This window comes from Lineus longissimus, chromosome 2 (genome assembly GCF_910592395.1).
Source record: "Lineus longissimus chromosome 2, tnLinLong1.2, whole genome shotgun sequence".
Lineage (NCBI taxonomy): Eukaryota > Metazoa > Nemertea > Pilidiophora > Heteronemertea > Lineidae > Lineus > Lineus longissimus.
The window spans coordinates 21,018,307-21,041,794 of NC_088309.1; the positions used below are offsets into that span (position 1 = coordinate 21,018,307).

Consider the following 23,488-nt stretch of genomic DNA (forward strand, 5'->3'; position numbering starts at 1 on the left):
GCAAGAGTAACGAATTCGACCACGCATTGCGCTGACCGTGCTGACATCACACAGATACCTCTTGAACCAATTTCTATCGAGCGTCAGTGAGCAATAATCTTTCGTTTGCGAGGCACTTTGCGTGACACGTCAGACCTATGTCACAAAGATAGACAGGTTCGGCCCGATAACGCCCGATAAAAGTTGGTTCAGGCAAAAAAGGTTGACTAAAATTGATAGCTATAGAAAAGTCGCGAGATACCGTTATAATTTGATTTTATAATGTCATAGAGACGTGCTGAAAATATTCTGATTTCCAGTTGATTTTTAAATCAACTCGAAATCTGAATATATTTATATTCATATATAAAAACATCATGATTAACGCAACCTGGGGCTGATATTCGACGTTGATAATGCATCCTACCGCCAAGATTCATGAGATATGAAAAAATGATAAATATGATAAATAGCCTAGGAAAAGGGATAAATGTGATAACATATTAAGACACCTCGCGGGGGTATCCACATTCGTAGCTTTTGCCTCACAGCAGCAACTTCTCATCAAATAGCTTCCAGTATGGTAAGTTTCTTGTACTATACCTTTCCATTAAAACACGTCTTATATTAGATTTTGAATAAATCCTTTGTCCCTTAATATAGTGCCAATTCACGACATATTTGGTCGGAGGAATTTTCTTTGACTGTGTGGTAGGAGAATCTGTCACAGGACAGAGTTTCTATTGAACCATAGCTTAATTCGTCACCATGCAGGTACACCTTAGGTCTATGTTGTGGGTCAGCTAATTGTTAAGATATTTTTCTCGGTCATTTACCATTTTCCAGCTTCGTGCTGCATTCACTCTGCTCGTCCTGTTGTCCGTTTGTGGTACCATGGCCGATTCTACAGTGGATACCAGTAAGTCATGCTCATGTACCTTAACTGCAAGTTGGAAGATTGGAACTTTGTATTTCGTTATTGCAAGTTGTAAAAAAGCTTCGAACCTTGTTTGTGCAATTCTCAGCTGACCTAATAAAAGTGAGAAAAAAGGTAACAACAATACATGATATTGTCCTCTAATACAATATTAGATAAAACATTATTCTGCATACTTTAAGACTCCAAATGTGACTAACTTCCTCAATCCTCATAGTTCAGTCTCAAACATTTTTTTTTCTGATTACAGACGTGGTCCGCGGACAGCGATTTGATAAGTTATTGTCCCGAGGCAGGCGAGGTAAGTCACAGTGAACGGGAAATATGGTTGTGAGGCATCAGCCTGAAGTTGCTTCTTATTCCAAATCCCCAATGTAAGTGCTGAGGCATTTTTTCAAGTCAGTTATGAATGGGAATAAAGAGCTATGTCAACGCCAACTACATCGCATGTCCGCCACAAAAAACGAGTGCACAATTAAAAACGAAATTTGATATATTTCTCATCCATGAATATATATATTGGTATTTTCCGAACTTGTTCCCAGTCTAAGGCCAATACGCCGAATATTCCTGATCCGGCAAGACTTTCAAAAAGAAATATACTGCCTTCTTGCATTGCTTGATGTGAAAAGAAGCTTGGAATCTTGCCTTCCTCTATTACTTGATGTAAAAAGAAGCTCGTAACCTTGCCTTCAACTAATGCCTGATGTAAAAAGAAGCTCGGAACCTTGCCTTTACCTATTACTTGATGTAAAAAGAAGCTCGGAACCTTGCCTTTCATTACTGCTTGATGTAAAAAGAAGCTTAAAACCTTGCCTTTCACTATTGCTTAATGTAAAAAGAAGCTTGGAACCTTGCCTTTCACTATTGCTTGATGTAAAAAGAAGTTCGGAACCTTGCCTTTCACTATTGCTTAATGTAAAAAGAAGCTTGGAACCTTGCCTTTTACCATTGCTTGATGTAAAAAGAAGCTCGGAACCTTGCCTTTCATTACTGCTTGATGTGAAAAGAAGCTTGGAACCTTGCCTTTCACTATTGCTTGATGTAAAAAGAAGCTTGGAACCTTGCCTTTCACTATTGCTTGATGTAAAAAGAAGCTTGGAACCTTGCCTTTACCTATTACTTGATGTAAAAAGAAGCTCGAAACCTTGCCTTTCATTACTGCTTAATGTAAAAAGAAGCTTGGAACCTTGCCTTTCACTATTGCTTGATGTAAAAAGAAGCTTGGAACCTTGCCTTTCACTATTGCTTAATGTAAAAAGAAGCTTGGAACCTTGCCTTTTACCATTGCTTGATGTAAAAAGAAGCTCGGAACCTTGCCTTTCATTACTGCTTGATGTAAAAAGAAGCTTAAAACCTTGCCTTTCACTATTGCTTAATGTAAAAAGAAGCTTGGAATCTTGCCTTCCTCTATTACTTGATGTAAAAAGAAGCTCGTAACCTTGCCTTCAAATATAGCCTGATGTAGAAAGAAGCTCGGAACCTTGCCTTTCATTACTGCTTGATGTGAAAAGAAGCTTGGAACCTTGCCTTTCACTATTGCTTAATGTAAAAAGAAGCTTGGAACCTTGCCTTTAACTATGGCTTGATGTAAACAGAAGCTCGGAACCTTGCCTTTCATTACTACTTGATGTGAAAAGAAGCTTGGAACCTTGCCTTTACTATTACTTGATGTAAAAAGAAGCTTGGAACCTTGCCTTTTGCTATTGCTTAATGTAAAAAGAAGCTTGGAACCTTGCTTTTCACTATTGCTTGATGTAAAAAGAAGCTTGGAACCTTGCCTTTGCTATTGCTTGATGTGAAAAGAAGCTTGGAACCTTGCCTTCACTATTGCTTGATGTAAAAAGAAGCTTGGAACCTTGCCTTTCACTCTTGCTAGAGGTAAAAAGAAGCTTCAAACCTTGCCTTTCACTATTGCTTAATGTGAAAAGAAGCTTGGAACCTTGCCTTTCACTCTTGCTAGAGGTAAAAAGAAGCTTCAAACCTTGCCTTTCACTATTGCTTAATGTGAAAAGAAGCTTGGAACCTTGCCTTTACTATTGCTTGATGTGAAAAGAAGCTTGGAACCTTGCCTTTACTATTGCTTGATGTAAAAAGAAGCTTGGAACCTTGCCTTTCACTCTTGCTAGAGGTAAAAAGAAGCTTGGAACCTTGCCTTTCGCTATTGCTTATTGTAAAAAGAAGCTTGAAACCTCTCTCACTATTGCTTGATGTAAAAAGAAGCTTCAAACCTTGCCTTTCACTCTTGCTAGAGGTAAAAAGAAGCTTGGAACCTTGCCTTTCGCTATTGCTTATTGTAAAAAGAACCTTGGAACCTCTCTCACTATTGCTTGATGTAAAAAGAAGCTTCAAACCTTGCCTTTCACTATTGCTTAATGTAAAAAGAAGATTGGAACCTTGCCTTTACTATTGCTTGATGTGAAAAGAAGCTTCGAACCTTGCCTTTACTATTGTTTGATGTAAAAAGAAGCTTGGAACCTTGCCTTTCACTCTTGCTAGAGGTAAAAAGAAGCTTGGAACCTTGCCTTTCACTATTGTTAGAGGTAAAAAGCTTGGAACTTTGCCTTTCGCTATTACTTAATATAAAAAGAAGCTCGGAACCTTGCCTTTCGCTACTGCTTGATGTGAAAAGAAGCTTGGAACCTTGCCTTTACTATTGCCTGATGTAAAAAGAAGCTTGAAACCTTGTCTTTCGCTATTTCTTAATGTAAAAAGAAGCTTGGAACCTTGCCTTTACTATTGCTTGATGTAAAAAGAAGCTTGAAACCCTGATTTTGCTATTGCTTAATGTAAAAAGAAGCTTGGAACCTTGCCTTTCACTATTGCTTGATGTAAAAAGAAGCTCGGAACCTTGCCTTTCGTTACTGCTTGATGTGAAAAGAAGTTTGGAACCTTGCCTTTACTATTGCTTAATGTAAAAAGAAGCTTGGAACCTTGCCTTTCACCATTGCTTGATGTAAAAAGAAGCTCGGAACCTTGCCTTTCGCTATTGCTTAATGTAAAAAGAAGCTTGGAACCTTGCCTTTCGCTATTGCTTGATGTAAAAAGAAACTCGGAACCTTGCCTTTCACTACTACTTGATGTGAAAAGAAGCTTAGAACCTTGCCTTTGCTATTGCTTGATGTGAAAAGAAGCTTGGAACCTTGCCTTTACTATTGCTTGATGTAAAAAGAAGCTTGGAACCTTGCCTTTCACTATTGCTAGAGGTAAAAAGAAGCTTCAAACCTTGCCTTTCACTATTGCTTAATGTAAAAAGAAGCTTGGAACCTTGCATTTCATTACTGCTTGATGTGAAAAGAAGCTTGGAACCTTGCCTTTACTATTGCTTGATGTAAAAAGAAGCTTGGAACCTTGCCTTTGCTATTGCTTGATGTGAAAAGAAGCTTGGAACCTTGCATTTCACTACTGCTTGATGTAAAAAGAAGCTTGGAACCTTGCCTTTCACTATTGCTTGTTGTGAAAAGAAGCTCGGAACCTGCCTTTCACTATTACTTGATGTAAAAAGAAGCTTGGAACCTTGCCTTTCACTATTGCTTGATGTGAAAAGAAGCCTGGAACCTTGCCTTTACTATTGCTTGATGTGAAAAGAAGCTTGGAACCTTGCCTTTCACTATTACTTGATGTGAAAAGAAGCTTGGAACCTTGCCTTTCACTATTACTTGATGTGAAAAGAAGCCTGGAACCTTGCCTTTACTATTGCTTGATGTGAAAAGAAGCCTGGAACCTTGCCTTTACTATTGCGTGATGTGAAAAGAAGCTTGGAACCTTGCCTTTCACTATTGCTTGATTGAAAAAGAAGCTTGGAACCTTGCCTTTCACTATTGCTTGTTGTGAAAAGAAGCTGGGAACCTGCCTTTCACTATTATTTGATGTAAAAAGAAGCTCGGAACCTTGCCTTTCTCTATTGCTCAGCGTAAAAAGAAGCTTGGAACATCATCATTTGCTATTATTTTACATGAGGAAGCTAGGGAAGTATAGACTTTTCTATTGCTTGATGTAAAAAGATTCTTTTTCTATTGCTGTTATCCACCAAACTGAACCCTGTCCTTTTCTTTCAGATAATGATGCTTGTATCTACGTTGGAGCCGATTGGTGGAACTGCCCTGGGCTTCCTGGTTGTTAGTTAATATCGGAGAAGATCGTGCTCGGAGCACACGATCAATATTTCAGCCAATTTTCTGAACATGCTATTTCAGGGCTCCCAAGCGGGCAATATTGTTCAAGCGATGTTTAGAAAATATGAAATATGTGATAAAGTGTGGAGGGCATTCTGTAATTAAATCTGGATTCGATGGGAGCTTACTTTGTTGCAAAGGTGGCCCTCCCTGATGGAAACAATCATGGGGTGCTCCCGCGACTATTTTCGAGGGCTGTTCTCGACGCCTTCCTTTCGAGGTTAGATATAGGAGTATATCAATGTATATAGAATAACGGGCTACACTCGGAACCAAATTTCCTCACTGTTATGATCAATAGAGGCTAATGTAATAAATACTTATAATCGAACGTATGTGTTGATTACTACTCTTTGATGAAACCACAGAACAATTTATGAATTAAAGAAGAGATTTTCGTTGAATTGTCTCAAAGTATTGATGGGTACAACGGTACTATATATAAGCAGCTTCATTGCCACATCGGTGAAAACCATTGGCCGGAATATTCGAAGTATGATTTCTTGAGGGTAAATTTGAGATACATTATAATTTTCGGGTACCAAGTTACATTGACCCCAACCTCCTGCTGAGGACCGAAATGAGATTCAATAATAAGTCCACTTAAGTCCAATTCATAAAGTAGAACTGACCAAATATCTGATATCTCATTGATTTGTGGGGTTCAGAGCTAAATTAGGTGCCATTTGTCGTAGTGATATTATAGCTCAGAGCGTTTGAATAGCCATATAAGTGCAGATAAGCTGCACATCTAAAAAATAACATTTTGTCCTTATTGACTCAGTTGAATCTTATATAGTTATATCGGTAAACAAAATGTATCCAATTTTGTGAAGAGAACTCATCAAAATCCAGGCACCTAAATCAAGCTCAGAGAAATGCCACGTGGCAACCTTATATGGAATCGAAAATGTTGATGGTGATTGTACCTCGTGCCTTGGCACAGACAGTATGCATCTATATATTATTCGAGGCTCATGAATATTACTTTCGCCACAACGCCTACCTGAGGTTGCCTTAACTCAGTAGTCACGTGGCCTACCTATGGCTAGAAGCTTTCGATAGTTGCTCGACACTGCAAAGTTCTAAGTGCATCGGTACGAGGATACTTCATGTACGAATGATATACGGAGAGGGTAAGCATTCAATCGATTCGAGAAAGATATCTGGCGTGAGCTCACCATCAATTCACCTGCAACTATACCGAATCATGAGCTGCAAACCAAATCATTCGATTCCTTACCCATTCGTTGCTTATCGCTCATTTTCCACAGCAGCACAGACGCAGGTGGTGCAGTTTGATGACATCTACAAAAACCGGAAGAACTCCAATGCATGCACTGACCATTGACAATTTTGTATAAAAGTCCTTTTGGTATTAACTGGTATCGATTACTGGAAGAAACCAATGAATAATGGATTTTCAGGGTTCCAAGTCTGAAAACCTTTAAGTTTGCCAGACTATTACAGAACATTTCATAGGTTGCTTGGTTGATGTTTGGTTTTTAGTAAAATGAAAACCCAAAATGGGTTTTGAGATGCTGAAAAAACTTCGCTGAAAAACCTACGGCGTGCATATTTGTGTCGGCCGAAAAATCATTATTTATTTCTAAGAGTGTACATGTAGTTGTCTCATGGATCCTTTGAAATATGGAGAACCCCTAAAAACTGACTGGAACCGTTAATCTACGTGATATGTAAAGGTACATTACGATAAAAGTGTCCAAATATCGGCGTTCACTGTTTTCGGCGAGAGGTGGTACCTTCAGCTAGTGAAAATTGCGTTGGTTGGCTTATATCTTCTTATTCATCCCCTTCCAAGCATCGTGAGTGCAAACAACCAGGAAAATGACGCATTGGTTAATAATAGCCTTTGTTTTTTCCATGGTTTCCTTTGCTTGAGCCTAGCCCGAGTCTTACCATTTACCCGTAGATATGGCAGGCTAATATATTCGCACTGATAAAGACGGAGAAACTATGTTGGTAGAAAGTGCACCTGTCTATAACGGCGTCAATCTACATGTATCCTGGAAATGTTTAGATCATGCAGTCATGTGCGCGGCTATCACATGACTAAACTCTGGAAGTAAAGGCGCAGTTTAAAATTCGTAGAACCGAAGGAAGCAACTCATTCGATTTAAGTTATATCTGCTGGCTAAAGGATTCGGAGAGGATTTTATTGCACTTCAAAAGGTTCGGAGAAACTGGTCTTATCCTCTAAAACGGCCGACGGAAAGACCGTTGATACGCATATAATAACTTTTGTACCGAATTCAACAGGACCATTGTGACACGTGGAAGGTTTTTGACACAAAAATGCGATACGAACAACAGCCAGCAGGAAGAAGGTATTTCTATTGATTTGGACGAGGGAACGAAACAAACGGATTGTTATTGCCGTGAAAATTCTTCCCCGTTGTTAATTCGTCTGGGAATATCAACAGTAAAGGTAAGACTGGTACAAAGTAACAGACTGTTGCTTGCTTTTCTGAGAGGGTTGCCGCATTTCCGGGGCGGAAATAGGGAGGAAGTCGCCAGGAAGATCGCGGTGCATCTTCTGAGATATTGCGCTTCAAACTTTTTCGCGCATACATTGCTATACGGACAGTAGGAACACTCCAATGGCCAATGTTTTTGTTATTTAGGCTTGACCGGTGCACATAATATTGCCGCCGGTGTATAGCAGATACGAAAAAACGTGCTCGAGAGGCATTGACAAGGATGTGCTTCATGGACCTTCTTCCGCCATGTACTGCACTGTGCGATTGCACAGTGAGGTCTATCTTTAGACGTAGCCTTCACCTTTAGAGTACCATGCAGGCTTGTGGCACTAAGCCTTCACCTCGCATTCAACTTCGAGGCTGCCAAGAATAGCATCGTTACTTCGCGATCCCGCTTTCATAGCTTCTCGAAGTAAAAGGTATACACGTCTTGCCAAAGTACATGCCTGCTTCTTTGCTTTGAACCAATGTTTTACCTAGTGGCAAGGTGGAAATTAAAAGCAGCCTACATGTATATTCATTGAACTGGAGTCCTCCGTGGTTGGCCGACATCTAATTTATCTGTTCTGTCAGTTACAAAAAAGAAAAAGGTTGTTTTTATTATAAATCTATCGATTTCTTTTAATATAAGTCGACCTAGTTAGGTAGCATTGCTGTTCGAAAATCAACACTACTCTTGAAATATTCAAGGAATTTCAAAGGGGTGGATGTGGCCCAGATCTTTATTTCGTGCCTTACTTAATACACCAGACACATCACGACGTCGTTTATACCGGCCTCAAACTAATCTAACTCTTATATTGCTATAATTTATCGTTCAAAGCGCATTTGAGTAGAGAACCAATCACTTCCTTCGTATCTTGTCGGTATCGTCGTCCTCCACCAATACAATAAAGAAAGAAATTCGTTGCGTAATTACACATCCAAACGACTGCGACAAGAAAGATGCCAATGCCTGATCTCAGGCGCCAATATTCCTGAGTGATGTCGTAAACGGCGGCAACTTGCGGTATCGTCATGATTGGGTGATACAACCTGTAGGGAAGGGTGGTGGCTATGTACGCCGCGCTTACAAACAGCAACATGGCAGTAAGATTGTGTGACTTTGCTGTCCCTTTCTGGTCGATGGCAGTGCCAAGCTTGAACCGTTCCCGGGATGCTTTCTTGAGGGTAGCGATAATTATGCTATTGCTTCCTAATATGACCAGGAAAGGCAGCACCGTGCCCGTTATGATGCTGTAGAAAGAAGAAGCATTCTCGAGAGCAACTGGAACGTCGTAAACCAACATACGTAGACCTTGAAAAAACAATTTGAAGGAAAGTTGGCGATTTGTCAGTCTGATACTTGTAGGATCAGTTGTTGGGTGGAGAGATGGAAGTATCTTTACTTATCCTCACTCCAACAAACGGCCTCGAGCAAAAATCAGGGCAATGGATTCCTCCCTTCCGGGTGCGTGTTTCTCGCCACGTGTCACCAGTCAGGCAGAGTCCCCGAACTAAGGGTGTTGTGGATGGACAAATCGGGCAGCTTCGCCCTACGCAGATGCGACTACAAATGTATCACCTAATCTGGTATACTAGTATACATATACACTGACCGCACTCCCGCTATTACACGTCCATGTACAAGCCGTGTCGGTACAGCTCGATCTAGGTATCTCTGCGAAACTCCCCGATCTACTGAAATTGTAGCTACGCTGTGCCATCTCCTCGTCGAATCGAGGAGTTTTGAGGGGTTGCCGCCCAAATAAGCGACAACTCACCGTTCTGAATTCTTACCTGACGTGTCACGACCTCGTGCGTGATACGCGGCTTTAGTAACAGATGGGTCTTTATGAGCAGCAAGTGAAAAAAACAATGCTTACCTGACTGCAGATCTTCTACGTATTGGTAAACAAAGAATAAATGCACATTAATGACTAATATCGGAATTGTTAGGTTGATAACTACAACCCTTGCTCTAGTTGTGGTGCAGAGTCTGACAGCAGCCATGGGAAACCTGACTGCTATTACCCTGTCAATGGACATAGCGGCTAGGTACAGCCCAGATATCGTACCACTCGTGTAGATGACAAAGATATGAAATCTGTAAAGAGGTTATTAATGGTGTTGTTAGTTTCATAAGAGGCAGGTCTGAGAACATGTATACCCAAAATGGATTCAATCAGACCACAAAATGGCCAACCATCAAATGCGAGCGCGCCCGGACGAGTCGTAAACAGTGTCAATAAAGTTTTGATGATCTCAGAGATCTTGATCGCAAAAATGTGAATAGACCAAGATACGTTGTATCAATTAGCGACAACTTACGTGGGTACCAACCCTCTGGCCCACTTGTTAAAAGAGGCGTCCAGATGTCCTGGGTAGGACATGCAGTGAATAATCCAGGGAGCTGAAGAACACTTACGTGGGTACCAACCCTCTGGCCCACTTGTTAAAAGAGGCGTCCAGATGTCCTGGGTAGGACATGCAGTGAATAATTCAGGGAGCTGAAGAACACTTACGTGAGTATCATCCCTCTGGCCCACTTGTTAAAAGAGGCATCCAGATGCCCTGGGTAGTACAGCGAATAGAACCAGAGCACCTCAAGCAGGAACACCGTGTCAGCCACAGCCATTGCTGTCATGAAGACACAGGGAGACAGTTTACGGTTGTGCTGCCTGTTGGCCACAAGGATGGCCAAGATGTTCCCAGGAATACCCATGGTGACTGGGATACTCCATATGTACTTTGATAGGACGAGGAAGACTGCTCGGAGCAGTGTCATGTCCACTTGGCCGTCGACTGGGAGGGATGTTACGTTTCTATCCATTGCTGGTCAGCCTGACACTGTGCTGAATAACACAACTTCACCAAACATGCTCCATATCCACGAAGTCAGTGGTCCACTCTCCGCCAAGACGATCTTCACTTAAGTTCAATATCCATCGTTCGAAAGCTTCCTGCAATGAATGATGAGCGAGCAAAATATTATGCAGAATGGCTTTATCTTTTGACCAAATTAGAGTTAGCATATATATATATTCCAGAAAGTATTATTGGCCATGTTGTTGTAGATGAGCTTGTCCAAAATATTAACATGAAACGTCAATATTACTTATTTTTAGTTTGGCCAACATTGCGTATACATGTACTTGTGTTCCTGTAAAATTCAACTGACCTTGAAACTCTAAAATTCGATAAATGTGATCCACTCTGGCAAAAGAGGAGGATTTCGTATATAGGGTATGGTAGGAAGAAGAGGAAGAGAAGAATTCTATCTGAGAAAAAATGAGTGTTTGACTTTCCTGTGTACTTTCAACGATGTCTCGATGTACTTACAGATTACTAAGCCATGTAACAACGAATACATTGCTCCTTCCAATGCTTTTTCTGTTAAGTAACCGACAAGGTTTTCTCAACTTTAAGACTTGAGAGAGGGATGTAGCCAAAGCCCCATATCATGCATGCACCGTTTTAAAGACAAATTTGTACGGCCGGAAGAACCATTTGACCCAACAAGTTTCTTTTGCCTGAGAAGGTCACAAAAGATGTGCAAGCACGTTAAATAAGGTATAGATCAGTCTGTATCTGTCTATATGTGTATACGTTGTCTTTATCTTCAGATCCATCTTCGAATATACAGGGTGAAACAGGAATGAAACAAAATGGCGCTGACGAACGTTATGGAAGACACTGACTACGACAGGAAGAACTTCAATGTAGATTACACCGCCTTTCGTCACCCAACATGGATGACAGATGCGCATACAGAATACCATTTGTACAGGGACATCGTTGGCAATCTCCACACCCATAAAACCAGCAAAGGAGACGAACTCCGGTCCCCAAGGTAAATCCATGAATGATCTGGTGCCATACTAGAGTACAAGTTGCCCTCATAAGAGATTACAACTCCCATAGGATTTAACAGAGCTGACGGATCTAGATACGTGCTGAGTGACGTGTTTTTTCCGCATGACTTGGTTAGCTCCTGGCGATGCTGTTATTTGCTAAGGGTCAGCTAAACTCGGCACAACTTTCACTGGCAATATTTTTTCCTTTCAAGAACACCATAACTCATCAAAATGCCACAGAGTGGTCAAATTATAACTGATGGGACATTCTCGCAATATATATATCGGCATGTCTTTCAACAATATGCTAACCATTCTGGTTTCTTTTGGTATGTTCTGCTGCTTTTAAATTTAAAAATGGACCAAGGTTTGGAATACCTAACGCCTTTGTAACGCCGAATAGCATGCAGATGTGCCTGGCTTCACATTTGCCGCAGCTTGTCTTGCAGCGAAAATGACAATTTTAGATTTTATAGCAGTCAGACAGTATACGCATACTTGTATATGATCTTTTCCAGAAAACTTTCCGCATTATGCATTTACCGCCTGGTGGCAGACCACAAAGCCATCAAGGAGATAAGTTCTCGGGTGGTACCGAGTGATCTATACCCTCTCATGCTCTCGGAGGCCATCTTACAACGAGAACTCCCTTCAGTAGAAACACTAGTCTCCACGTGGCCGTCGGCCATGTTAAATGTGTATGACGTCATTCCGTTAGAGGATTACATCGGATCAAGCTACTTGACTTTGCCGATTGAAGGTCACTCAAATATGTGTCTACTGGACAGCTTTATTCTCGGACTACTTCAGCGAAAATCTTCGTCCAATTTAAAATTCGTTGATTTTACGAGATTTGACAAAGGTATGTCAGATTCGTTTTTAGTCGTGTCATCCTGTAACTGATGTAATACAGTGAGCAAGTCAAAAGAAATTAGAAGAAGAAAGACACATTTCCCCAGCTTCAAATTGCCAAAAATAAAAATGCAATGAATTCTTCATTGTAAAAAATCTTCTTCCAACTGAATAAAATTGGTGTCACTATATCGCATTTGAGGTCATTTAGCTAGAGCCTGGACGACTGATATTCCATCCCGCAGCATCAATTCAGAGTGAGTTTGCCTTAAGTCTTGTTACAACTCAGGTTTCTTCCTTTCCTTTATTTCTCCAGATCGGAAATTATGCCGTGAATTATGCCGCCTTCCTCTACTTTGGATGAAACCGGAAGCACGGCAAGTCGAAGACATTCACGACTATATTCGGCTAACTATTGGTAAGTTACGTATGCCTTGCTCTACGGGGTAAATATACAATTCATGTATCATGTTGATCGAAAAATCTTTGAGCACAAAACCCCCTTATCCTCAGGACTGCAGAGCTAACGACCTTTACTACCTTTACTATACATCACGTTATTTATCATCCTCTGTCTTCTTTCATCTACTGTAAAATTACTTAAACATTTCGTCTGCTCGTCTGGATTGCTGTTGAACGCAATCTAAATTTGATATGAACGCAATCTGTTGTGAAAGAAGCAACCAAAACACTTTTTATGGCAAGACTGGTTTCTATATGTAAACATGAGCACCTTCATCATAGCTTGGAATAAGAAGTTACCTTTCAAGAAGTCCATTGCCTACCTCAAGCAGCTCCTGCTTCATCGATCTGCCAGAGGCGACCTGTTGATCACGAGCTGGCATATTTCGATAAATATTCAGGTTTTCAGGATGCGGATTTGGCTGCCTGTTATCGTTGAGTAAATACATGAAGATTTCTGTTTAAAAAAATCAATGGGTCATCTGCTTAAAATGTGATTTTCTGAACCTAAGATGTTGCGTGGTCGTATTTATCAGGTCGGCTGCAAGTAGCAATGCGAATATAGGAGAAAAAAAACGAAAATGAATAAAATGTGGAATGGGGGAGGTCAGATTCCTCACTGCCGATGGGATATTGTGATATCACACACTCCTACTGAGGTCACATGGTCCCCAGCTGTCCATGGAAACAATGAAACACGGGAAACAACCAACATCACTCTCGTCTCGCGTGATCCATACCAAGCGAGAAACGTTACGTCGTTTGCTGGCTCTGTTGAGCTGATTGAACCAACATGTTAAACTGACCGGGGGCCATGCGGGGGCCACGATCCTTATGAGGCCTCTGTGGATTCCTTATCCTTCTTTTACCATCAGGAAGAAAATGTACTACTATACCATCGTATACATTGTAGCAACCACTTTACTTTTGCATATTCGAGATGTGATATTTATCGGGCGAAAATAAAATGACTGAGTATAGGATTCACTCGTGTCAGCTGAGTTTGTTTACATTTGTGTTCTATTTCCTGGAAACCCCTGTTTCTCTGCCAAAGAACCAGCATCTTTGAACGTAGATGAGGCATGCATGGTGTTGTTCCACCGTCTTCCAAGGTAGACGCTGGCACCAGTGGTTTTCAATATACTCCGCCTCTCGATATTTCAAACGTATATGACGTAGGAGTATCAAAAACCTGAATCTCAGGATGAGTTAGACGATGAACAGGGAAGTATAGGCGTAGAGCAGTAGTAGATACCGAGCGGGCACGTTTTTACAGAAAACATGATACAAAGCTGCTCCTATGCCCGGTCTGGTAACTCTAAGGTCTGGTACAGACACAGGTCATCATTAATATTGCTTCCTCTCTTCTCTCAGATATTTCGAAAGACAAAGTGCAGCGGTATCTGAATAGGATCTCTGTCATATACTCGGACTTGGACCCGGATATGGTGCACGAAAACAAAATACCTGGTAGGTATACATGTAGTTATCACGGCAACTGAGTGAATCTAGCAAATGGCGAAAAATACACAGACAAATTTGGTATAAAGATAGAGTTAATACTTATCAGTGGAACCTCTCCTAACAGACACCTCTCTGTTAAGGACACAGTTTTGTCACAAAGCTATCTTTACCATTCAAGTTGACCTCCGTAATGAGGACGCCTATCAATTAAGAATAGAACTGGTCAGTCACAAGGGCGTCCTTCAATAGAGTGGTTTTATTGTATTTAGGTTTGTGGTAACCATTGCGGTAACCATTTTCTTGCAGTAAATCGTCTGCAAAGATCACAGTGTATCATAATCGAAGATTGGATTTAAAAAAAAAAAATGTTTCAATCTTCTTTCTAGAGCCCATCACCATCCTGATGGACTGTAAGATGACAATGGATGATGTCCCTATCGGACTCAGCCTCCAATATCTCTCGCCCTTCCGGTTCATCTGTAACAAGCTTTGTTGGGAAACGATTCCAGAGGTTGTCCTGCTGACGCAGAACGTCAACAAAGTGGTTGATCCTTTGGTAAGTGTTAGGGGTTTTTGACCGGCGGCACAAAAGGTGTATCCATATAACATGTTTGGACCATAGCTCACTTAGATGGGGAAATAAATTTACAAATACGCCGGCAGTACACTTCTCCTCTTATAACTTGTTTTTCTTCTTTGAACTCACCGCTCGATTCAAACGAGAAGGTTCGACCAGAGTAACGACCACCTGACACGCTGAACGTGTCGTTACCACAGCACTTATGTGCCACGTGCCTTTGTATCCTTAAAAACAGCAAGAGGGAGTAGGCGTTCTGAACTGGACTGAACTTTTGGTGTTTAGGCCTTTTATCGGGTGTTCCACCAAAAACGAAGAAATACGCTGTACAAATAGTTGGAGGGCTGTATCTTATATATTGTAGACATATTATCATATGGATCATTGCCATATTCAGTGGCACTCTGAGGTTCTAATGGCGTTATTGCTATATCTATCGATCTTTCTCCCTCACGCAGATCATCAGCCACTTCGAGTTAGAAGACAACCAGCTCTCTTCGAACAAGTCCAAGCAACAATCGTTTATCCGGGGACTCCACACCATGCCCAACTTGATCGCATTAAGCCTACCGTGCACGCTGGACGTCACAGTGTCACCAAGTCTTGTCATCAAACTCGGCAAACTCCTTCGGACACTTAAAAACCTGAGGAAGCTCAATGTCAGTTACTGCAACTTGAAATCTCACTTGAGTACCTTATTAGAGGGGATACGTCACCCGATGATGTACTTAAACCTCAGGGATTGCCGATTAGTTGAGTCCGATCTTGGCTTTTTGCTGCAATGGAATTCGCTGAAGGGTTTGCGGGAATTGAACCTGAGCAGAAACAGCATGAACGACTACGAGAACTACTGCATCTCATTACTCAGCAAGATGGACATTGTTACTTGCTTTTCGCTCTCCTATTGTTCTCTAACTGTTCCCTCAATGTACAAGATTATCTCCGAATGCATGTTCAGCCAGTCTCTAAAGATCATCAGTTTGCAGAGTTTTACGCCACCGCCGTGGGAAGACATCCACGACTTGCTTCTCAGTTGCTCACAGATCCAGTCGCTACAGAAATGTATCATTTTACCCGAGTCGTACGCTTTCCCTGGCAATAATGACAGCGAGAGGCAAGGCAATAAAAGAAGAGTCGTGTCTAGGTGTTACAGCTACTTGCGCACGAAACAACGTGGCGATATCATCATTGAGTAGTATACACTCATAGAAATAAAGGTTTTTGAGTTACTGATACATTTTTGAAGGTTTTTCGGTCAAATAAAAAACTGGTATACACCCCTTACAGGTTTTTCGGTAAAATGAAACTATGAAAAACCTTTTGACAGTTTTTAAGGGTCTGAAAAACCCTCTATGGGGTGCATATTTGTGTTACCCAAAAACAGACCAACCTTTAAGAGCGCTTGTATTATCAGGATCATAACATGATTTCCGAAAGCAGACTTCCATCCGTATTCCCAATTGAAATTAATAAATAATGTTTAAAACCATGAAGTTATTCAATTTTATCCGATTAAGTGGTCGACAGTGTTTTTTTAATGGACGCTATGTACCTTGTAGCTAGAGAAACCAAGACGTATTCTGTAAGGTGATGATCGTACACTCACTGAATCAAATTATCGTACCAAAATAAATTCGCCGGAATCTTTCGCCAAAAGAAGAAAAGATTTTTAGAGGGGTCAAAGTCATTTCTTTCATTTTCTTTCGTCCCTCAATTATTTCACCAGCCTCAAAAGGACTTAGGCGAGCCTAATGCATGCCTGTGATCCAGAACTAAGAAACAGTCTGAGAGTAAGTTTGAGTGTAACACTTATCGTTCTTCAAAAGACACATCAGGTACTCGTGTCATATTTCTTGTTGATTTCTGCCTATAAATTATATTATCATTCATTGATCGTGGGTATTCAATAGTGCAAATTACAAATCATTTTTCTGTACACAATTGTATCATCGTTACCTGGGAATGTTAGGGTTCAAAAATGGCGTCATAAGCTAAGGCCGCAATGGATACCCCTAAGGATGACTTATCCCCTTCCCAACGTCTCATATATCCACTCATGAAACGAAGATCCTAGAATCCAAATACTGTATGCATTCGATCGACCACACCGATAACACCGTGAAATCGATGAATCTGATAATAAAAACAGATAATTTTATTGCGGAGTGTCATCTTGTTTCAGAAATTTGGTTCAGTGAGGTTTTTTACCTCCGCAATAACTCGACTCGCGGTTGGTTGGGAAATGTTGACAGTATCACCAGTATAACCTGTTGGAATGATCCGCAAGCGTAAAAATTGTAAACCGGAGAGTCGCAAGCAGTTTTAACTCAGGAGGCAGCGCGTAATTCCTCCTAGTTTTCGATTCGAGGTCATCCCTCACAAGAATAATGTTTGCCGATCAAACCGATTTCGCTGATATAAATATAAATCGTTTTAGAAGTCCAGCGGATGGAGGCGATCACGAAAAACCATTTCCCTGAGAATTGCACGCCTGTGTGCAATTTCATGTTGACTTAAGCATATTTATGAATATGACTTATTTTAGGTAAGTACCCCACCTAAACTTAAGATGCATTTTAGGTGCCCCACTTTGACTTAAGTAGCTTTATGAATACGGGCCCTGGTTTCGACTAATTCAAGAAATATCGGACGATGAAATTGCAATTTCCGATAGAAAGATCGCTTTCTGAATTAGTAGCAAACTTAATATCCGGACTGTGGATAATTGCAAACAGTTCATTAATTCATTTTCAGATTTTCTTAATTTAATCAGCATTCGTGAGCACTGTACATGAGGAAGTGTGATGATGATGTCATTAACACTTGAGGTGCTTTGTGATGCGGTACCAAAAGATGCTCTCACCTTAATGGTTCCATTGAATATGAAAATACGTTACAGGGACAAATATGCTCTGGCAGAGAATTCAAATAAAGTTTGTTGTGTAACGGTATTTTGTGAGGAGGCGTTCAGGTTGCCGACTATCACGCAGGGCCCGGGTGGGATTCCGGGGAAACCAATGATTTTATATCTGGATGAACCGGTGTAAAAGTAAAAAGTGTCCCCCCTGGAAAAAGTGTCCAGGCCTATTGTATTCTGACAGATTATGGCATATGGTTCTATAGAGGCAATGATCGTCAATAGCTCAGCGCATAATAGAATCCTTTGTTCCCGGACATTTTATCCTAGGACATTTTAAACTTCTACACTGGCATGACTTTCATGAAGAGACTAAAATTCCGGCTCGTCACAACACAACGTATTTTGAACATATTCGAGGCTCTCTCGGATTTGAATAAGCCGTGCTCCTCTGTAAGTGAGTTTCTTTGCCAGGGACGGTAAGTAAAAGATCCCCATGTAGGTGGACATCAGCAAATAGTGGACTTCGTCGATACCTTCGGCAAAAATCCGTTAGGGCCATGAGGGTTATGGCGCCGGTACTATGATGTCGATGATGATGTCCTGATGATAGGGTCGTACTTATTTATGTGTCATTAATTCAAAATTAATTAATTCAATGTAATCAAAATGGGTGTGTGATACAACAGCCATGAAAAACAGTTCACTGCCCAACACCGGAAATGAAAATGAAATTGTGACAAACTTTTCCTATTATAGGCTGGGTGCGGAATATTGATTCCATGGACCTTCGGTACACAAATTCAATACCCTCATCATTCAAGTTGATTGTTATATTTATTTCAAATGACACTAAGCCACGCTGGCTTATGGTACAAATTTACAAGTGACATAGGAATAGGGTGGTACAAAAGAAGCAACATAATGAAAGTGCCCATCACAATTACATCAAATTCTTGACTGCATACATTCCTTCACAAACTTTGCAAGATTAGTCAGAGCCACCTTGCTCTCTGCACTGAGCAATTGCACAAACTTATATATCATCATAAATAGTAAAGTCAGACAATCTCGTTGAGACTATAGGGCCGTTTACACGGGACCAAACCGATCTGAACTGATCTGGTCTTGTCTGGTAGGGTTTGGTTTGGTTATAACGTGTAAAAGACGCAGAGGACGTGTAATCTGTCACGAAGAGGAAGTAAAAAAATTACACAAATTTCGTTAGATCGGTGAAACTAGTGTAATCTATTCTGAATGATCTTAAGTTCATATCTTCTTTAAGTAGGCAGTACCATTAATTGTTTAATTCCCGGAGTACAACTCTTATTGGCTCCGTCTTTGGAGATGACATCACGTGATGGGGGCGTGAGTGATGTCTCCCTTCATTAGTGCGGATGTTAATTCCATTCAAAAGGCTCATGAAAGACGCCCGAACCAGCAAACCAGGAAATAAGTTTAAGGTGGATGGAACAAAGTTTGGTAAGTAGTTTAAAAAGTCTGATCATTTAAAAATTCCTTAGACTTGTTAGGGTTTTCCGTGTCACACCTATTGGAAATAAAGGTCTTTCGCGTTGGCCAACACAGATATGCACCCCGTAGAGGTTTTTCAGCGAAGTAAAACACTATTAGTTCTTCACAATATCAAAAACAAAAAAAACAACTATACGGGGTGCATATTTGTGTTGGCCAAAAATCGTTTTTCAGAAACTCAAAAATCTTTATTTTTAGGGTGCACGATTATTCAACCCCCCTGCTAAGTTAGCCAAGTGCATGAGAAACCCTGAAGTGCCATCAACTTGTGGCATATTGAGTAAATTATGCTTTTTTGGCACAGTCGACTTGAGTTCTGGGGACGCTACTCCTTTAGGTTGGCCTATGTGCCCTTAGGCTACTCCTTTAGGTAGGCCAAATCAGGATGAACGCGAGTTCGGAAATTCCGCATGGCGCAGTCGGCGCCGGGGTGTGAAGGAGAGCCGCCCGACTAGCGATTCTGCGCAACTCATCATTTTGTTCCTTTCCTGACTGCTCGCCCTTCCGCACTTGACCCTACCTTTCTGTCGGTGACACTAATGCCAATTTCGAACAAATATTATCGCAGATACCTTTACTGTGGTGTAGATGTCATCAGCAACACTATAAGATTACATGTAATGTGACACTAACAGGACACCGCGAAGCTGGAGCTATTAAATGAGAGATCTGCAGAACCACACCATGGATGGGTGGTCTGTGTGTTTATGAGTAAGCGTCTTCAGCGCGAATGAATTGTCCAGTCAGAACACACTAAGGGGTATACTGTATGTTATAATGAATTTATGGCGGCCAATCTTAGAAAGTAGAATACGCCGTATCGCATATATCGAGTTTTAGTTTGTAACGGGACAACTAACTGAAACCAGTAGATTTGCATATGCGTATAGAGCAAAAATAAAGAACATTTTTGAGTTGACTGCAGCATCAATTGTAGAAATGCGCATTCAATTTTCCGAGAATGTGACTTTGTCTTTTGATTTGCGATCGGTATACATTTTGTATCCTAGATAGTTATAAATGATGATCGGATGGCGTCGCTCGAGGTAGCGTCGCGGGTTCTCAAGTATACAAATGTAGTAGGTGTAACACGTTCACAGATAGTACATTATTGAAGGTAGACTTCATGTCAATATTCCGATAGATAAGAATGGCAATATCCCGAGAGAACATTCAAAAGGCGGCACATCTTCCCTTGTCCTTTCAGGCTGTACGACATGATGTAATCAACGGAGATGTTACCGCCCACTGACTTGTGACTGCAATAGCTGTTGACAACGTAAGCATGTAAGAAGCTCATCCATCCAATGATCCAGACCTGCGTCATTTCGACCTTTTTTTAAAGGACGGCCACGCTGACTAATTCTACCATAAGTTTTGGTTGGTTTGTGTCCTCAATAGATGTTTTTTCAAATTTAGTTTTTTCCCAAGAACATTAGAAATAAGAGTCACAATTTACATTGTCAAACATGTTTAATGGCGCAAAAGAAGTGCCCGCCATGCGCTGCACTCATGTCAACCTTGGGGGGGGGGGGGGGGGGGGAGAAACACAGGAGTGACTAGGCCACGACGCTCCATGACATCGGCGTTGCCAAACAGGCTTTAGTGTATGCAGATAGACTTTTGGATACTTTGTGTATCATTAAAGTCTGCTTGTCAAGTAAGTGAATTATAAGGAGAGATGGGCAGTCTCCTAGCCTCGGCATTGGTAACGGTGGCTAAGTGATACTTGCACCGCGTATATATACATTTAGTCTCTTCCGGTTTAAGAGGCAAATGAAGCGCAGGCCTCTCATTGGGTGATTGGCTCCACTCAATGGTGGCTACATATTTGAATTTAGATTCTAATCCAAACCTCCTTATCTTTCAGTTTTGCGTGATCATGTTCCATGGTCTCTCAGTGCGGAAGAGGGTCACTCTGACCCTGCTGTTGACCACACTGACCTCGACAGCCGCAGTAGCACCTACCGCGCCATCAACTCTGATCCCGGCGAATACATCGGATGCCTCTGACCTAATGACTAGCTGGCTGGATGCAACGGCTGAAGTGGAAATAACCACAGTTCCGACTAAGCAACGATCATACCCGCGTATCGGAAACTGCACATTTTACCCGAATACCACTTATACTTGGTTAAGCCCGCCGATAGCTTTTCGTGACAACAAAATCTTTATTCCATTCCCATTAGCCCTTGTTGGCACTATTATCATCTTTCTTGTCAACGGAAAGCGCATGTTTAAAGGTTCACCCTATTTATATATGTGCGTGCTAGCTTTGGCAGATTTAAGCAATGTCTTTGCGGGCTGTTTAGATATAGGAGTTGAGTATACCTCAAAAAAACAACTCTACATGAATGATATGATTTGTGCTACGCTTGGATATTTGGTTCACACCACACAGGCGTTTGCAATCTCTGTCCTTATTGCGATGACAATAGAACGAATGCTTGTCGTTTTGTTTCCTTTCAAATTAAAACATTTCTTTACTGTTAAAAAAGCAATGGTTATACTCTGTATCATGCTCATATGTAGCTGCGCAGCATTTATCCCTTACGCAATGGCGCGAAGAGTGAAAGTTTCCCTAACGGGGGCAGGTAAGCGAGTCTACGAATGTGGCTTTCTTTATAGAAGGGTTGAGGTGGGCAATGATCCACGGATTCATGGCTTTGAAATAGACTTATCATTTGCTATAAAAAATTATGTTTACTTGATAATACCAATGATTCTTCTGCTTGGTTGTAATGTGGCTATCATTGTAGCTATGACGGCAGCAGTGAAAGCTAAAGTAAAACTAATGGGGGAGGAAAAGGGAAGCCAGGATAGATCTGTTGGTCAACTGCGTCACATTACCGCCCAAGTCCTCTCCGTGTCCATCTTTTATGTGGTAGTTGCCCTCCCCTTTGCATGTACTTTCCACCCTTTGAGTCAAGACATGTTTAGAACTTGGTATGAACGGTCCTGTGCGCATTATTATGCCTTTTTTTGGTTTCGAGAGATTGTTAAGTTTTTATACGAATTTAATCATTGTGTAAATGCCTACATGTATGCCGTAAGTAGCAAGAAATTCCGGACCGAACTCCTTGAAGCGTTACGCCTTAAGTCCCCGAAAAAAGGGACCAGTGCGTCTGGAAGTGGATTGCGCCAGACGGTCAGTGGTTCGACTACCAAGTCTTAGACACCACAACTTTGGTCGCAGCACGACTTCATTCGATTTTAAGTCTGATGTTTGTAAACATTAGACATTTTCGTGGCTTGCAATTTCGCTATGTTCTTGGTAATGGGACACACGGCCGATGTGGTAGAGACTTCAGACACATAAGAAATCAGCCTGTATTCCTCAGTGTTGATCACGACAGATGCTTTATTGATAGGGAGTATGTCAAAAATATGTGGAAGCCTAAAAGAACTAACATAGTTCGTCAGGGGAAGGGTCGATGAAAATGGCGTTCGTCTCTTCTATTTTTTGGCATCATGCATACACACATAATGATTTACTTTTTTAACTTTTGAAGACATTTTATTTGAGTACATTGTATATTCCATCTGTTGATTCCGGGTCACAATCTTGCTCGTCTTTCTTGAGGGGAGAGGATGGGGTCGAGGTAGGGACGAACACTTTCGGGTTTTCTTAGTTTCAAGATAACTTTGACATGTTCCCTGAGGCACCCGAGGGGAAAGTTTCGCCCTTCACATATTGCGTTCATTGTGTGACAGATAAAAACATTTGTTCCGTCATTGTGATCGAAGCCTTCTTTGCATTCGAATAAAGTTAGACAATATATATATATATATATATATATCTGTGATATTTGAGGTTTCTTGTTTCACTAATTGGACGCCACTGCAAACCCATTGACATGATTGTCGACCAAAATGACAAATATTCGTGACGTCATCAGATATCTATCTACATTCCCCACCTTCCTCAAGCAGCAATTCGGGACTTCCTGACAGGTATTGACCAATCAGAAGAGAGATATCATGCTTGTTCGCCATGATCACATACGGGGGATTCGATTGGTCAAAATCTGTCACCTGACAGGAAGTCCAACATGATTTTTGCTTGAGGATAGTCGCAAATGTATTAGCGTGCAACCACAGGCAAGTTGCTAATTGGTGATAGCGCAAACACTCGTGAAGAGCAGAATTAAAGCAATGGCGGTTTGCCTCGCGGAGAAGTGCTATTCAAGGCGAAGCCGTGTGACGAGCATCACAGAAACAGCAGGAATACAAGAACACCCTCTATGATCATTTCCCCCAGGGAAAATACAGTGAAATACAAGAAAACAGCCATTTCATGAACTTGGTTGAAAGA

The 23,488-nt window shown here is 41.2% G+C and overlaps 1 protein-coding gene and 2 long non-coding RNA genes across 4 annotated transcripts; all 3 read left to right on the forward strand.

The window, feature by feature from the left end:
* The first annotated feature begins 490 nt into the window (after positions 1 to 490).
* LOC135483758 (uncharacterized) lies at positions 491 to 5,414 on the forward strand. Its single transcript, XR_010446375.1, has 4 exons — positions 491 to 562; positions 826 to 898; positions 1,167 to 1,217; positions 4,975 to 5,414. It is a non-coding gene; the product is annotated as an uncharacterized LOC135483758 (long non-coding RNA).
* A 713-nt stretch (positions 5,415 to 6,127) lies between these two features.
* On the forward strand, positions 6,128 to 16,788 carry LOC135483759 (leucine-rich repeat-containing protein 14-like). 2 transcript variants are annotated; one of them, XM_064764785.1, is made up of 7 exons: positions 6,128 to 6,227; positions 11,198 to 11,424; positions 11,947 to 12,290; positions 12,597 to 12,698; positions 14,117 to 14,212; positions 14,593 to 14,762; positions 15,242 to 16,788. In XM_064764785.1, the coding sequence occupies exons 2-7, from the start codon at positions 11,240 to 11,242 to the stop codon at positions 15,977 to 15,979; spliced, it is 1,635 nt and encodes a 544-aa protein (XP_064620855.1). In that variant the 5' UTR covers positions 6,128 to 6,227; positions 11,198 to 11,239; the 3' UTR covers positions 15,980 to 16,788. The 2 variants fall into 2 exon arrangements, with proteins under 2 accessions (XP_064620855.1, XP_064620854.1); XM_064764784.1 differs by lacking the exon at positions 6,128 to 6,227 and adding an exon at positions 7,133 to 7,540 and having other exon boundaries at positions 15,242 to 16,787.
* A 2,278-nt stretch (positions 16,789 to 19,066) lies between these two features.
* LOC135483760 (uncharacterized) lies at positions 19,067 to 22,959 on the forward strand. The gene is made up of 3 exons (XR_010446376.1): positions 19,067 to 19,122; positions 20,381 to 20,452; positions 21,044 to 22,959. It is a non-coding gene; the product is annotated as an uncharacterized LOC135483760 (long non-coding RNA).
* Positions 22,960 to 23,488: the final 529 nt, after the last annotated feature.

What these genes read in the sequence shown, in the direction of transcription:
- LOC135483759 (XM_064764785.1), top strand. Translation starts at nt 11,240, where the DNA reads ATGGCGCTGACGAACGTTATGGAAGACACTGACTACGACAGGAAGAAC. An exon ending in GCACGAAAACAAAATACCTG is followed by an intron (nt 14,213 to 14,592) that starts GTAGGTATACAT and finishes TCTTCTTTCTAG; the next exon opens with AGCCCATCACCATCCTGATG. An exon ending in ACAAAGTGGTTGATCCTTTG is followed by an intron (nt 14,763 to 15,241) that starts GTAAGTGTTAGG and finishes TCCCTCACGCAG; the next exon opens with ATCATCAGCCACTTCGAGTT.